The sequence below is a fragment of the Osmerus mordax genome, chromosome 2, assembly GCF_038355195.1.
Source record: "Osmerus mordax isolate fOsmMor3 chromosome 2, fOsmMor3.pri, whole genome shotgun sequence".
In the NCBI taxonomy this organism is placed as follows: domain Eukaryota; kingdom Metazoa; phylum Chordata; class Actinopteri; order Osmeriformes; family Osmeridae; genus Osmerus; species Osmerus mordax.
Window position 1 is genome coordinate 12,918,736 of NC_090051.1, and position 16,335 is coordinate 12,935,070.

Genomic DNA, 16,335 nt, shown 5'->3' on the forward strand with positions numbered 1-16,335 from the left:
TTACATTTGTTTGCAACCTGACAAACATGAGTTACAAATCGGAGAACACGAGTTACAAATACACAAAATACATTTGTGAATCACGAAATACATTTGTGAATCGCGTTACATTTATTTGTGAATCATGAAATACATTTGTGAATCGTGTTACGTTTGTTTGTGAATTATGAAACTAATCTAACTCCATAGCTGTATATAACATTTCACTGGGTCTTGCAGCTGTTTGATTGACTGAAATGATTATGAAATGTTCTACTAGCCATTTGCCTACTTTAGCAAGTTACAGTATTTCCAAGCCCTGATAGTGTAACTGACGACAACAAATCTAAGGTTTGATGTTAATATGAATCATTCCAACATCTGTGGGCATTGCAATACTGTAATAAACACGACCAATTATTAAGGGGTACCCTTACTATTGATTGGACAGGCTACCGGTCTGTCTACCTACCTGCGCGCACTCTGTCCCTCCACTCAATGCTCGTTACTGTAGTTTTGTGGGAGTGGCTTTGAAGGGAGGAGGTGGGATATTTGCTTTTGAATGGTGTCAAAAAGAAGCTAAAATAGCTAGCTTCGTGCAACTCTCCTACCCTGCCTTTAATCCACGAGAGAGTGAGAGAGCTTTTGAGAGAGCAGCATCGTTTTCTTTGACAAATTACCCCATGTCGCATTCACATGTAAGAACACACACAACATTATCATAATGGACATGGCTAACGTTAGTACTCACTACTTTCAAGCTAGCATGTTAGCCTGGTTGAAAAATGACAATAAGGAGAATTGAGTGCAAGGTAGGTAGGAAGACAGACAGGTAGTCTGTCCAATCATTAGACTCGGAACGGTCTTAATGATTTGTGGTGTTTATATACAGTCCTGCAACGCCCACAGATTGATTTCACATTACCGTCAAACCTATAGATGTATTGGTTGCTATCAAGTTTGCAAATATGACAATAAGTGCTTCTCAACAACAATGCCTACACCACCTTTAATTACAGGCTCTTGTTCAGTAGAATATTGGTAGATTATCTACTGCCAATGAGAACCAGCGTTTCACAGGAAACCCCTCAATGGTACAGCCAAACCCATGATGTTTCCTCCTTCAGTATGTTTTGAATACAGGCCACATCCCTGAATTTTAAGTACACTTTATCTGTGTACTAGGCCTTGTGCTTATTAAATAATTAGCTTTGATTTAATTTGCTAACCAGTACTTCAAGGTACAGCTGTGGTCCAATCACAAACAAGAATTGCCACAAAATAAATGCTCCAGACATTGCTTTGAGGGTGTGAAATCCCTAAACAAAAATAGTGTTCCCCTAAAATTAAGTCACCCATCTCCTAGCACACAGTGCTGTTCCGTGTGTCACACTACTAGAAACGGCACGGGTGTTCTGACACAAGCTGTTTCTAAAAATGCTCTGATGAGAAAAGCGGAAAACCACAAGAGTATTGCAGACTCAGTCTCTGCAGACAGGATTTACATGCATATAGCAAGTTGACTGATTTATGAACCTACATTTAACATGTTCATTGATTGTGAAAGTGGCTTCTCTCACCTTCTGTGTTATTGTAAAGATGTTAAAGGTGTTTATACTTTTTTTTTCAAAAGGTGCTGCAGTTGTTTCTCTCCCATGATGTCTGTGGTATCAGGAAGTGGCAGCGTACAACTCAATAATAGACACCGGCATCAACGGTTAGGCTGCAGAAGCTTGTTAGTTTCACGGTGCCACGTGACGAGACTCACTTCCTCTAAATTAAAGACTTGCACTCTTCATCTCTCTCATTGTGATCGGTGGCACGTTGAGGAATGGCGGGGACGAGGTAAGAAGCCGCTGAAATCCTTTTATTTGGTGTTTATTTAAACAGAATATTTGTGAGGTTGGGTAGAATCTCAGTCCCGAGGATTGGTGTCAGTGACTTAGGCCCCTACATCCTGGATGTGTCTGGGAAGCACAGCTGCCACATTGTAGGGATGTTTATAATCTGTTCTGGTTTTGGTTAAGGTTCACTACCACCATCCTACCAGTTTTTCAGTCCTACCAAATGTCATGTGAAATGACAGGAAAATCAGTCTAGGATGGAGACAGTGTTTTAATGAAAGTTTGCAGATCCTCCCTCCTGTTAGTCTGTGACATGATATACATGATTTTAAAGTCATAGGGGAGATGTGATGTTTTGTGTTACAAAGAGGGTTGTGTTATATTTATGTGATCACAAACCTGGAGAATTTGGGGGCCCATGGCATCAGTTCCAGATACTTGTGAGATGGAGTGTCTAGATTTACTTCCTGTAACACAAATCTTGTTCGTTTTGGCTAGCACAGCACAAAGACAAACGTATGCAGTACTTTGCTTTTTATTAGGTAATCATTCATAGACAACGTTGTTGATAGTTTTGAAATGGCTACTTGTATTAAGTACATTGTTGCTATGTGTCTGTCTGTAGTAGGATGATACCCAAACTGAGGTTTTTAGTGTGTGTATCTGGTCAGTCGCTGTTGGTGTTCAACAGAAGTACAGAAGATAACAGGGCTTTAACATCAGACCCCCATTTCTTTCTCTTTTAGTTGGCACACACTCACAGCAGGAAGAGAGAAATGTTGCAATGTTTTTATGAAGCAACCAGGCCCAGGAAGTCACCAGTTTAGAAACTGATTTTTCATAGCCTGTGCCCTTTTCCCTGTAAGGGACTGAAAAACAAAGAAGTACTGAGTAGGTCTTCATAGAAGAGATATAGTAAATCCCTCTTAAGAGGACAAGTTCGAATTTGACATCTAACATTTCACAGTTACATTTCACGGTCACCGTGGCTCTAACCCACAGTCAGAGTTAAGACTGGGTTTATTAAGTAGGTCATTTCTCCCATGTCTGTCATCTGTCAACCCCCCCCCCCCCCCCCCCCCCCCTAAAAATGAAGCTAATATAAACATCTCTTCTCAGAACACACGTGCAACTCCTCTTGATTCGTATGTCCACAGAATCACCAGCATAACAGGCCCCGGGACGCAGCCTCCTTTGATCCACCCCAGCCAGCTGACCGGCGCGGCCCAGGGTACAGTGCAGATGCGCATCAAGGCCTCCCAGACCCCAGGGGAGCGCCTCAGCCAGACCAAGTCCATGGTCCTGACTGAGCCTGAATCCCCACTGAAGCCTGTGAGTACAAGAAGCCCCAAGTCTGATTCATCAACCCAAGTTTGTCTTGTTGAACATTTGCCCCACAGAATCAACATGCTTAATGACTGATATCATGTATGTTATTTTTAACCTGTACCACTGCCAGCTTTGTTTAACTTTTACTTTTGACTCTTCAAACGACAGAAGCCTGGGTAGACAATGTTTTGTGGAGCTCCAATATGTTTTATTTAGAAAGTCCTGGAGGTTAGGGTTAACCCTAACCCATATCAAAGTAGCTATAATAGACTATCAGTGCTGAATGAGCCTCAGACTGACAATGCTGAAAGCCTAATTTCAAACTGGTATGAACTAGTATCTCAAACTGGTATGAACTGGTGGCCATTCTGTGATTCGCTGTGTTTACTCAAAGTCCAGTTATCATGACTGTATTTTTGGTGTAGCGTTGTAGAGTGCTAGGTAATCGTTCTCATCTTGACTCTGATTATCTATTTTTTACGCTGGACAGGACCCTGTGGGAAAACTAGGGGTGAGGAGATCAAACATCTGATGCTATTACTAAAATGAGCAATCTGTCGCAGCATATTTGGAATGATGTAGCTACGGATCAGTTTACAATGAACAGGACATGACCCCTGCATTAATCTTTTAATAAGGACTGAGGTCACGGGTGAAACAGCAGTAGGGGCATCCAAATATAGTACATTTTATTGACAAAGCAATCACTGTAGGTGACCAGAAGTTTGAGCACCTTTTTCTAACCAGTGGCTCCACCGTCACATCTACCTACACCAGTATGGAATGAACGACAGCAAACTGAATTTGTGAGATTATCATAGCCAGAAGTGCAGACTCAATGTTTTGTAGCTCTCTTGTTTGCTAATTATGCAGATGACACTTGTTTGTGAGACACTGTACTACAATAATACCGTTTTTCCAGGGGGCAGAGAGGCGAAAGGCTACTCGGTATAATTAACCGGTTGTTGCAGACTATAAACATGGTCATTAAGACAGCCCAGAGCATAGTGTGGGGTTGCTGTAACATTGCATCAGTCTTTCATCCCAGTGTAGTCTGTTGTTTATGGTTATGGTCATAGTTGTCATTTTGTTGCAGTAAAATAAATCAAAGGTTAATTTATGAAGGACATTTAGTATGCCTCTTGTGTACTGTGCACTGTGCTGAACACAAGATGGGACTTCTAGTTACACAATCCCATCTATAAAAAAAAAAATCAAAATCATAGAAAAGAAAAGTATATCCCGCTTGGACAGTGACCTTCGACATCCAATTATTGGCATCAATAGCAGTCTACAATAGGAGCCAATTACAGCAGGAATAACCCTAAAACATGTTGGAGGATTTGGAGGTAATTTAAGATACCGTTTGGATGCTTTAACCGTAGAAACACATTTGAACAGTAGAGGGCAGGTCAGCACTGTGCCAAACAGACTTCACACCAAGTGTTTATACCAAGCAGTCAGCCTCAGTTTCATAGTTTATTTTGTAAGGAAATCGATTAATATTAAATCCCATTGTAACTATAACCTCCATTCTGTATGTCTATAGTATTATAATGTGCTACCACAACAGCAAGAGTCATCACAAGCTCAGTATATTTTAAACAGCCTAGTTTTGGGTGAGGAAGAAGTCAAGGATGACACGATTACATCGAGCAATTATTATTTTGTTGTTGCAGTATTAGTTTTGTAGACTGTGTGTTTGCTTTGTTGTGGTATGGATGTCAGTTATCTGTTGGTGATTAGCATAGCGTTGTTGAGGTGCCTCTCACAGAGCAGTCGCGTATCATTAACTACAGTGCTTTAACAAAACGGTCTTACGTATAGTACGGGCATGTGTTGATAAATCTGTAGTGTATTATAAGCACATCACATTCATTAACTATGTATGCTACTTAGTCCCATTCACCAAATACACAGTGCTACATACACATATAATCAGACATAAATATATGAATCAATTGTAGAATGTTTACAGTTTACACCAGGTGGGCAACATAAATTCTATCTCAATATTAATCTGTATCCTTAATGACTGTGCACTGCCTTTTTCATTTAATTTAGTAAAAAAAACATTTATATAGATATAGATACAGTAGATAGATTATCTTGATAGATATACAGAGAGATCGAAAGATAGACATCCTCTATAGAAGATCCTCTTTTCTGGTCTGTAGATTTCTCGTCATCGCAGGAACCAGTCGCAGCACGGCCTGGGCATCAGTGAAGCCCTGGACAACCCTGTAAGTCCGCCTATGGCCCACTAAGAGCGATATGAAACAGATCTATTTCTCAGAGGACAACCCTGGGGCTAAGCTAAGCTCTGGAACTATCATTATAAAGTTGTTTTATTTGAATTATTCTTAAAAAATACGTTTTTTTAGTTTTCTTTACTATTTAAATATTTGTTGGTCTACGGTGTACACTGTTATACTTATGGAATATTTGTGTGTCTCTGCTTTCTGTTTCTATCTGTTATGCGTAACCTGCTTCTGTTTGGTGTGTATTTTAGGGGCTTTTGAAGGGTGAATATCTGAACAAAGCTAAAATATCTGAAGGGGGGAAGAAACTGAGGAAGAACTGGACCACTGTCTGGGTGGTGTTGGACTCAGAGCAACTGCTGCTCTACAAAGAGAGCAAGCAAGAGGCTTTAACCAATTTGGTAATTATATACACACACCCATACACACAAGAATCAAATACAAGTGTCAAAAGTGACATCAATGAATAGGGTTGACCACAATAACCGGCTGTATAAGAGAGGGCCAGTGTTCAATTATGGCTTCAAATCAACCTTCAGAAGACTTGCCTATTAGTATTAAGAGTGCAAATGTTGAGTGAACACACACTATGTGCATTTTAATTTGATGTCAGAAATGAACCATTTTCTTTTCATTTTCACATTTTTCAAACTGGCAAATTAACTTTGGCTTTGATCCCAAGGACTGTAGCTCACCCCATCAAAAGGCAAGGAAGAACTGTTTACCCTCTCGTGGCGCGGACCCTGGTGTGTGTGTGCTTGTGTGTGAGTGTGTTTGTGTGTGCATGTGTGAGCGTATACATGCATGTTTGTATGCATATGAATTTTTGTGTATGTGTGTGTGTATGAGTGTGTGTGCTATATGACTTTAATCCACCCTACCCTGATGTGCCTCTGACATGCAGAGAGAGAGAGAGCTAAAGAGAAAGAGAGAGGAAGAGAAAGAGAGGGTGAGAGAGATGGAAAGAGAGAGGGAGAGACACAGTCTGCCGACACGGAGGAGAGGGGTGTCTCTAAAATGAGCTTGCCATGCTTTTTAATGAAGCTCCGAGGACTTAATCAAAGCCCTCTCCCTTACTGAGGCCCACCAGAGCAAGGTCTGTCGGTGCCCCCCCCTCCAATAGTTCATTATTGGAAAGAGCCAGTTGGAGGTCTGGGTTACAGACACAAATATCCAGCCATTCCTGCATAAACATAAACTCTGGAAGTGTGCAGTGTGGGACCGGTGACCCTCAGATAGCGGCTACTCACAGTACCCTGAGGGCTGTAGATGAACTGCCTAATCATTTAATTTATGTTAATTTCAGCTTGTGATAAACGGCTTCCTGTGTTTTGATGTGTCTGTTGAGTGCTGACAATGGTACTTCAGATTTTACAGTGTCAGAGACACTGAGACAGTGAGATGACTCCAAATACTTTTATTAGAGAGGAGACAATGCAGCATGTTACATCATCCAGAATATTCTTTCATCATTGTGGCACAAACTGGTCATCAAGGTAGCAACAGTAGGTTCCCTCCAGGATGGAGTCTGGCACATACAATTGGGGTCATGCAAACATTTATGTTTCATAAGGCAATTTCATTTCTTCTTTTAGTAGATCCTTCAACAAAATGGTAACATAATCTTAATTTTCTTCTGCATCTTAACGTTTTTCTCATTGTTTGAATTTGTTGATACCACAGTGAAAGCAATAATATCTAAATGGGTTAGCATGCCTTTTACCTTGATTAGTTCTTGCTTGAAAAGCTGCATTTCTCCAAATCACAATTTTCTATGCCTGAAAACAAAGGCATTCTGGTTTTACTATGGTTACACACAGAAACTTTAATTGCACAAGGGCAGGAATGGAATATTGAAAATATAACTAATGCAAACTCATTGTCATTTTATTGCGCAGATACTAAAAACTTTGCCAGTAGCAATTAGACCAAAGAGGAAGTTCATTGGTCTGGTCTGATTGTTGATATTTCTATTATTTTGTCTTTAACATTAACCCGTTTATTTGATTTGTTTGTTTTTTGATTATTCAGAAATAATACCATGAATTTAGAAACCGGCCAAAAATATACTTATTATTTATTTAATTAAAAAAATATCTAATTTGACAGAATTTGTCCCTCTCAGAGGTGAGAGTGTAGTGCAGGCCTGTAAACTCTCTCTCCCCTCTCACTCCTTTCCTGTAGAAACCTGGAAACAAGCCTGAAGGAGTTGACCTGTGTGGGGCTGTCATAGATTGGACCACAGAGAAATCTAGCAGGAAGAATGTGATTCAGGTAGGATACAAATATCTAGGTTATATGTGAATGAACAGGAAAAATAATTCATTTTGAGATTCATATCTGGTTTACCACAACGCTGCTCAGGATGTTCTGTCGAATTCATTTGTTCACTGTTGATTTCTTCAGATTATAAAGTTCACTGAATATAGGATATTATTTTAAAAAAAATATTCCGACTTTTTGAGAGTTAGCCACTTGTTTTCAGATAAGTATTTATTTCATGCAAAGAATTTGATTACATTTGAAGGTGGTTTTGGGCCATCTTCTCATCACTCCTCAGATCCCAAGACCTCAGTTTGCAGCTTTAGGATTTTTAATGTCCAAATTTCTATTTCTTATTGCCTTTTGAAGATTATTTTCTGATAACGGCTTAAGACAGGAAAGCAAACTGCTGATCAATTCATTGGCATTGCAAGTATTCATGGGAGGAACTCTGAGATAACCGGGTGAAAAGGGGAGCGGATGAGAGCAGATTTTCAGATCTCATCAAACGCTTAAGACACTTCATTGCTGCTGTGCGCTACTCTTCTGCACAACGTTTCAGCTCTGAAATCTTAATGCAGGGAAGATTAAAATGGGAATTACAGAATAATCTTAAATAATCCAAGTGCCATGGACAGAAAAGTGCTTGTAATGCCGACGCAAAACTATTCTGAGGTCTGACAACATTGTCAATCAACACTAGGATTATAGTTAAAATTAGCAACGAGAGTTACTGTTAATTTGGCACGATCCCAGAGTGTGATTTATCATATAAGCAATACCTCGCAGAGATACGTCAGATGGATAGATGTGATTAAAATAATAATTTTAATTTGCATCCTTTTTTTTATGTTGCCACTTCTCATGCTTTCACTTCCGAGGTTTGTGTTGTTCAGCTGCGTGGAGCGCCATGACAACATAAGTGCTCTTTTGAACCACGCATGCCAAAGGCCGATTTACAAAGTTGACAAGTTTGGCAGGATTGCAAATGATGATACGAGAAGACTATTAATTTTACCGTTTGACAAATTTGTGGAGCAATTTAAAGTTGGTTTCAAAACGCTCCCTAGTACTTCTGCCCTGCTCACTCTCTCTATCTCCCTTTTCACATTCCAGTAAGTCTGCGTCCTTATTGGACAGTGCTGTCGTCAACACACAGCCTGGCCAAAGCTGGGGTGGTCACGACCCTGAGCCGTGTTGTGCCTATCAGTCAGTGTCCACTTTCTAAGACCTCTTTGCTCTTCTAAGACCAGCTGTTTTCCCCAGTAGTCACTTCACAGATGGGCAGAGCTGGTGCCCCTCAGAGGAAGGCCTGCTCTTCCTCCAGGAAGTCATGGCTGACAGGGATAGAGGGGAGCTGAAACTCAACCCCTTGAAGAAATATCCCTATGAAAGGAAGAAAAAAAAGAAGTATATATATATATACACTTTCCTTATCTGAAAGTTAAAAGTTAGTGAATATGCAGTGAACTGAGGGAGAGCTTCAATCAATTTCTGAAGGTCCTCTCTGCAGGGATTAGCATACTTACTGTAGGATCTGCCTGAGGGCAGCTGAGACGAGCTAAAAGTGTTTAAAAAACCATAGTTGAAACTAGCTATGAAGTAGGTGGTGTAGTCGTCGTGTTATTCATCAGCCCGGTTTATTTGTTCACCTTTCCTCATTGTGGGGAAGTGTCACAGGTCCTCCAAGTTCCACATGCAGGGGAAAGGGGATGGAGATGGAAGTAGAGTGCTGCTAAGGCCATTGTCATCACAGACAGTATTTACTCAGCTGTGACAGTCCTTTTCACTTGACACTTCACTATGTGCCAGTTCCTTTGACTCACCAATATCATAATCCCTGCGTATCGCCTACCTATTGTTCTACACAGTGAGCCTCACAGGGAGAGCCTTGGAGAGCCTGTTGTTATCCCACAAGGTAACTCCACACTCTCCACTGAGGAAACAACTGTCACAGTCCTCTTCATATGAGATTCTGAAAACAGAACACGTTTCGTGTTGTGAGCGCTTTATCCTGCCTATCTGTGACAGCAAACAGCTGACAGAGAGAACCAGAGACCTTCCTGGCTCGCCGAGAGGGTGCTCTGCTCTTTTGAACTTCAATTCCTTAGACACCTCAGGGACATTAAGATTTTGTTCCATGTTCACAGAAAGAATGCAGCCATGGACAGGGCTAGAAACAAGAGCTGTGAGGCTACAAGGTTGAAAAACCGTTCTGTGCACTTCTGGTACATGATTATCTGCTGAACTTTCTATGCACGATTTGTCGCCTTGGATACAAGCGTTTACTAAATAAATCAAATGGAAATGTGGAAGGTTGTTAGTGGAGGTGGTGGTGAGAGAGCCACTGCTGCCTCTGCTGTGACTGTGTCAAGTTCAGCACAACAAGAGGACCCACAGGAAGTACTGTCTGTGAACACAACCGCAGTGAGAGTTGGTTCTCATACGTTTATTTTTAAACAGCACAATGCAAACATTCTGTGGCACTCGCACTGCTATCTAGTCTGAATTTATGAAAAGATACGAACAAAAGGATTTTACAAATGGGAAAGAATGGGAAGTAAAATAACATGGAACCAGAAGACATTTTATCGTCAGGGAGTCAGGTGGCTGAGGGAATCGGGCTAGTTATCTGAAGGTTGCCAGTTCGATTCCCGGCCGTGCCAAATGACGTTGTGTCCTTGGGAAAGGCACTTCACCCTACTTGCCTTGGGGAGAATGTCCCTGTACTTACTGTAAGTCGCTCTGGATAAGAGCGTCTGCTAAATGACTAAATGTAAATGTAAAATTTAATGTTATGGCTGAGTAGAATCTATTGATGATACTTTCAATTCATTATTTGTTTTTCTATAACTACGTTATCAGCATTGATTATGTTGAAAGTTTTTGAATCACCAACGGCTCAAAAAGGTTCCCTTGAGGCTAATAAAACTAGAAATATTTTTGACATTGCTCAAGGAATCAAAGGCGACCAACTTTGAATAAGTGGTCATGCATTTTTCATGTATTTCTGAATATGTAAGTGTGTGTCTGGCTTGAGAGAGTTAAAAGCAAATAACAAAAGGAGGAGAAAAGTCAGAATAGCGGCCTCTCCCCAGAAGAAAGAGAGACAACTTTAATGTGATGTCAGAGGCGTCTGGTTTTATCAACTGGCCTCTACCACAAAGACTTGCATTCCTCTCTCATCACTAATTGATTCTTTTGAGTTTCAGGCGACGCGCACTGTGAGCTCCCGGTACCCTCTCTGTTCTGACAAACAGACGTTCTTGCTGTTATAATACGGAAAACAGACTCCAAAACAACAAACTAAACGACAGAAAACAGCCAAAGATGATGAAATTGCGCCCCGGGCTAGAAAATAATGAGTCCACTGCAGAGAGGAAACATTAACCTGCCACCAGTACTGAAAGTCTGGACTGGTCGTAAGAAAGTTTCAGCTCCTACAAAGACCCGTAACACCACCTCCCATTCCAGTCACAGTTAAAGGTGAATTACGCTGGCAAGATGGTTTGGCGAAGACCAGGCCTTGAGGGTAACATCATTGTTAAAATATTCTTCAGCTCAGTAAAATGAAATAGATTTACCATAAACCTAACTTATCTGACAGACAAACGCACCAAATGTCTCTAAATAACATGAAATTGGTCAAGACCCCATATCTGGGGTATCTCCTTCCCCTGATACAGTACTCAGTCAGATAATAACAACAGATATTAGAAGTCATTAATCCGTAATTAGAATATAATGTATGCAAACCACTGTGGGTACCCTGGGGCAGGTTTAGCAGTGTGCGGTGCTGTGGCTACCGTGTCCTGTGAGAACTGCCCTCTGGCGCGCTGATGACAGGATGTAATCGTCCAAAGCCGCTGACCTGAGTACTTTAATGCTATCCGTCTTAAGCTCACGGTTCTTGATTGCTTCCTGATGACCAACCCTGATTACAGTTGTGAATAGGACTGGCTCTGGCCCAAAATAGAGACCACTTCACACACAGATAAAGGTGCCCCCCCCCCCCCCCCCCCCCATACAAACACACACACAATGTTTGACTTTGATTTATGATAAAGACGTCAAAAAGACTAGTACAGTTAATGCCTCGACACTCATTTGTGCTGTGATTTACACCAATGATGAGTTATTGTAAGTTATATCTACATAATTGATACGTATGACAGCTGTACTTGGTTGATCTGTTGCCTCGCCTCTCTCCCTGCTCTCCTTCCTGTCTGTCCTGTCCCCTCCTGAGAGGGAGACAGAGGCTGACAGCACGGTGCCCACACACCACGCCACAGAGACGTCTACCATATTGTAGCAATGCACGTCTCCACGGTGACGAAACTGGGGGAGTTCAGGATCTTAACAGCGTGATCCTAACGGGCGTGCGGTGCTCACCTCACGGGGACTAGCTCAAGCTGACATGTTACACTGTGACTTGATGACAAGGAGCCAGTCTGACTGACCCTGCAGGCTTGCTGAAGCTAAGGGCTTCAGATAAGGTTGGAGTTGGTGGAAGGCAGGACAGAAAACTGAAGAACATTGGTGTGATGTTGTGCTTGTCATGAGACAGTTGGATGTTGGGATTTTTCAGAAGCTGGAGGAACAACTTTTTCCTCCCTCTAGCCATGAAAGTCTTAAAAAATGGTTTCCTCTACTCGTATTTTTCCCTTTTCAGCGCAGATACTTTATGGCAACACGTCGGGAGTCTGCTGGCAGACGTCCTAGATGAACACAAAACATCACCTAGTCATGCACTAGCTGATATGTGAGCCCCCCCTCCAATCACATCAACAGCATTACTGTAGCACACAGCCGGAAATCACACTGTTAAACAAAGCTCTTTATCTGATCACACAGCATTCCAACATTGTGTTAAGAGTGGAGGGGAGTATGGAAACACTACACATTGTTGTTCTTGTGTTGGATCAACATTCAGTTGATGGCATTTGTGTTTCAGTGAAAGGTACCTTCTAATATTCATGGAACTAAAGAGAGTCTCTGGAAGTGTACTGCCTGCTTGAACCACAAACCAGAGAAAAGGTATTTGTGGTGTGGCCCTTACTCTTCAAAGCAGCTTACATTGAGATGGGCATTAATTTGGTTCTTCAGAAAGACAGTGAAAGCGCAGTGTGTTAATCGCCAAAACGGCAGAAAGGGTTTAAACCTCCAGCAGCAGATTGCCTTGGAGATTACAACTTTGAAATGAAGTTCTTCAGTAAAACCAAGGGACTTAACTCAGGCCAAACATGCATGGAGCTGCATTCAGCCTGTTACCTTCAACGAAGTATGTGACGCATCGGAAAACAAATTCAGATTAATTTCCATTCAGTTAAGCAAGGAGACTGCAAGGAAAGGGAGTTGTGGGTAACGGTGTGTGGTCAGCTGCTTTTCACAATTTGTATAAACAAAGTCAAATGTGGATATCGCAATCACATGTTCAGACTATAGTCTTGAACATTAGCATTCCACTCAGGTCAGAGGAGACGAAACACAAGCGCTTAGATTCTGTTTATAGGGTTTAAACCTCCAGCAGCAGATTGCCTTGGAGATTACAACTTTGAAATGAAGTTCTTCAGTAAAACCAAGGGACTTAACTCAGGCCAAACATGCATGGAGCTGCATTCAGCCTGTTACCTTCAACGAAGTATGTGACGCATCGGAAAACAAATTCAGATTAATTTCCATTCAGTTAAGCAAGGAGACTGCAAGGAAAGGGAGTTGTGGGTAACGGTGTGTGGTCAGCTGCTTTTCACAATTTGTATAAACAAAGTCAAATGTGGATATCGCAATCACATGTTCAGACTATAGTCTTGAACATTAGCATTCCACTCAGGTCAGAGGAGACGAAACACAAGCGCTTAGATTCTGTTTATACTCTGACTATTTCCACTTTGATTCCAAGAACTTTTATCTATGTGAGCTGTTTCATCGCTGTTTGACACATTCACAGATATTTTGTTGCAAATTGGAAATAATTAACTTGGCAAAGTAGAATGCTTCAAAGTTGCATTGTTCCTTTATGAAGAACCATAATTAATGTTTAATTTAAGAGCCAAATGCAAATGTAAAGGCACAAATGGCACTCTTCTCTCTGCACCGCTGTGCATATTTAAATATTAATGGCTCCAGTCAAAATAAGACCCAGACATTCAACGTCCTCTTTATTAAGAAATGTGATGAAAAAAAGTGATTTATTACGTATTCTTTTTCATTTCTAAATGCAAAACAGTACTTTGCACTGGTTACTGTAACTTCCTTTCACTTCTGAAAGATACACAGAAACTAGTTTTGTTATATAATGGCAGTGTAGAAAGTTATTTTATGAATATAAACTATACAGCCTATATATGGTCTTAAAGTCTCACTCTGTTTGGACCACTGGTGTCTTGGCCTTTCATAATTTTCTCTAATCTGATAACCCTCTTCAAGTCCTCAGGTTTTTCTAGACTCTCAATCTGTTTGTAAGGATGATCACTGTTATTCCAAATGTATACTACCTATCTCCAATCATATTTGCCATAGCTAATTCAATATCAGTGACTGTACATTTCCCTGTATCAGTTTTGTTTGACTGTAGATATCTTGACGTCAGTGTTTGATTAGCTTCCCTGAGCTCGGCTCTCCTCTATTTGGTCTGGCGGCTCGAGAGGCCTGCAGGGGATCTATTTGCTTTCATTCACATTAGCATCCCAAGCAAACATTTGCCTGAGAATGAAATGACCATGCTAATTAAAATCACAAACTTCGGTTCGAGAGGCCTGCCACACGTCAGGATTAACATCAAGGCGTATTACAGCGGGTTCGCCACCCAACCTACTACACCAGCCTGACGTGAGGGGCGGAGGAACACACACTGTACCTTTGTGCTGGTTGAGATTAGGATAGCTCACATGAAGACATAGGGCTTGATATGGCTGTATTTATTTGAAGAAGCTTATCTCCTTTTTTCATTAACAGAATGAATAGAGTCAGAGAGGGCGCTGTCATGTCTTCACTGTCGTCTTTTGATAATCTTTAATGCATCTTTGACCGCACAGTGCCTAAAAAAGATGTTTGATATATTTTTAAGCAGTTTGCCCTCCCTTTTTTGATTAAACTTCAGAGAGACGCTCTCGTCCTTATCAGGAAGTCAGATAGACTTTGGTATAAGCCAGACATTTCAATGGAAGACTTCTGTTTTCAAGATGACAGCGGAAGAGAAAAAAGATCAAATGTTCAGGATGTATTTCCAAATGGCTGTTGCCCAGAATGCATGTTAAATACCACTTTCATACAATTCGATAGGAGTAGGATTTCACTGTATCCACTATGATTTGAGCCATCGGATTTGAAGATAACAACTTTCAGGAAACTAAAAAGTCATTTATTTTGGTTTAGGCTTTTAGACCTGACACCCAAGTGTGGTGCAACAGAACATTTCCTATTTACTGTATTCTGTGCACATTTTCAACTCACTGGGGATTTCGTTTTGTACCAGGTCACTTCAAATGTTCTTGATAAGCAGAAACTCTTAAGTTTTACTATTCTACCTATGAATGATACACAGCCCCTGAAAAGAGATGCCATAATTCTGAAAGGCAGAGAGCCAGGAATGAAAGGATGAAACATGCATACGCTTATCCCATCTGAAGGTAGTGCCGTCTCCATTGGGATGAGAGAAGGAGCTCACTGTGTCCACCATGTAACATTCATGAGAGGAACAGACTGGAGCTAATGCAAAATGTATGCTAAGACATCTAACTGACGTTACGAAACAACCTATCCAAGTCCATTATGGTCTTGTTAGACACAGAGAGAATGAGTGAAACAAGCAACAACAGATAAGGACCTGAATGCTTGTTTGGTTTTTCTTGCAGTTATTACGCCTAGGGTCTACATGCAAGGTACCCCTCATGATCTGTCTTCATGTCAGATATAATTACCCCATGTGTGGTACAAATATCAAAGTGTTTGAGGGAGAGAACATCCACACAGCCGTGGGTTTGTGTATTTGTACTGAGCGCGTGCACCAGTCTCTTCATAACCTGTCCCCCGCAATGCAGCACGAAAGCAAACCCTATTACTTGCACATCCCGGGGCGGCCTCCAGGAAAAACAATGTTCCAGAGCAAACATGCTTGTTCAGATGCTTGTAACTCAAGAAGAGAGCGGCCGCAAACACACTCTGACAAGGATCGCGCCCGTAACCATTCCCCATTTTTTATATCTGGCATCACAAAAGGATGCTGCCTAACCGCTCCTGACGGTTTGTAATGAAGTCTGGAAAAGTCAGCTCCAAACAGTCCGAAACTTTGAAGGTCCACGTAGGGTCGCCCGGTCTCTCGGGTGGAATATCGAGACAGGAAGATGTGGGTAGTGATTCCCCGAGGCTACGGATGACTTTGAGAGCACCGTGGCTGATAAAATATGAAATTTCCTTCTCAGAATTTGTTAAAAGGTTTTGGGTGACAAAAATAATTACTACCGTGGTCAGGCTTTTCGTGCCAGATTAAGAAGATGTAGGAATAAAAATGGAAAAGGTTACTGTACTGAAGGTCCCAAACCTTCATACGTCATGCAGAAAATATTGTTTTGACAAAGACTGAAGGACCAAACACACCGATTTTATTTCATTTTGTAATATATGTAATCCATTGAGATATAAACTCTATTTCAGTGGAGACT

General features: G+C 41.2%; 1 protein-coding gene across 1 annotated transcript in view; it reads left to right on the forward strand.

Annotated features, from left to right (window-relative positions):
- The first annotated feature begins 1,730 nt into the window (after window positions 1-1,730).
- Window positions 1,731-16,335, forward strand: part of arhgap15 (Rho GTPase activating protein 15) — a 39,478-nt gene continuing 24,873 nt past the window's right edge. The window contains exons 1-5 of the mRNA XM_067256198.1: window positions 1,731-1,824; window positions 2,981-3,155; window positions 5,330-5,395; window positions 5,665-5,814; window positions 7,598-7,687. Coding sequence (XP_067112299.1) covers window positions 1,811-1,824; window positions 2,981-3,155; window positions 5,330-5,395; window positions 5,665-5,814; window positions 7,598-7,687 — 495 coding nt within the window. The 5' untranslated portion in view covers window positions 1,731-1,810. The remainder of the gene's footprint in view (window positions 1,825-2,980; window positions 3,156-5,329; window positions 5,396-5,664; window positions 5,815-7,597; window positions 7,688-16,335) is intronic.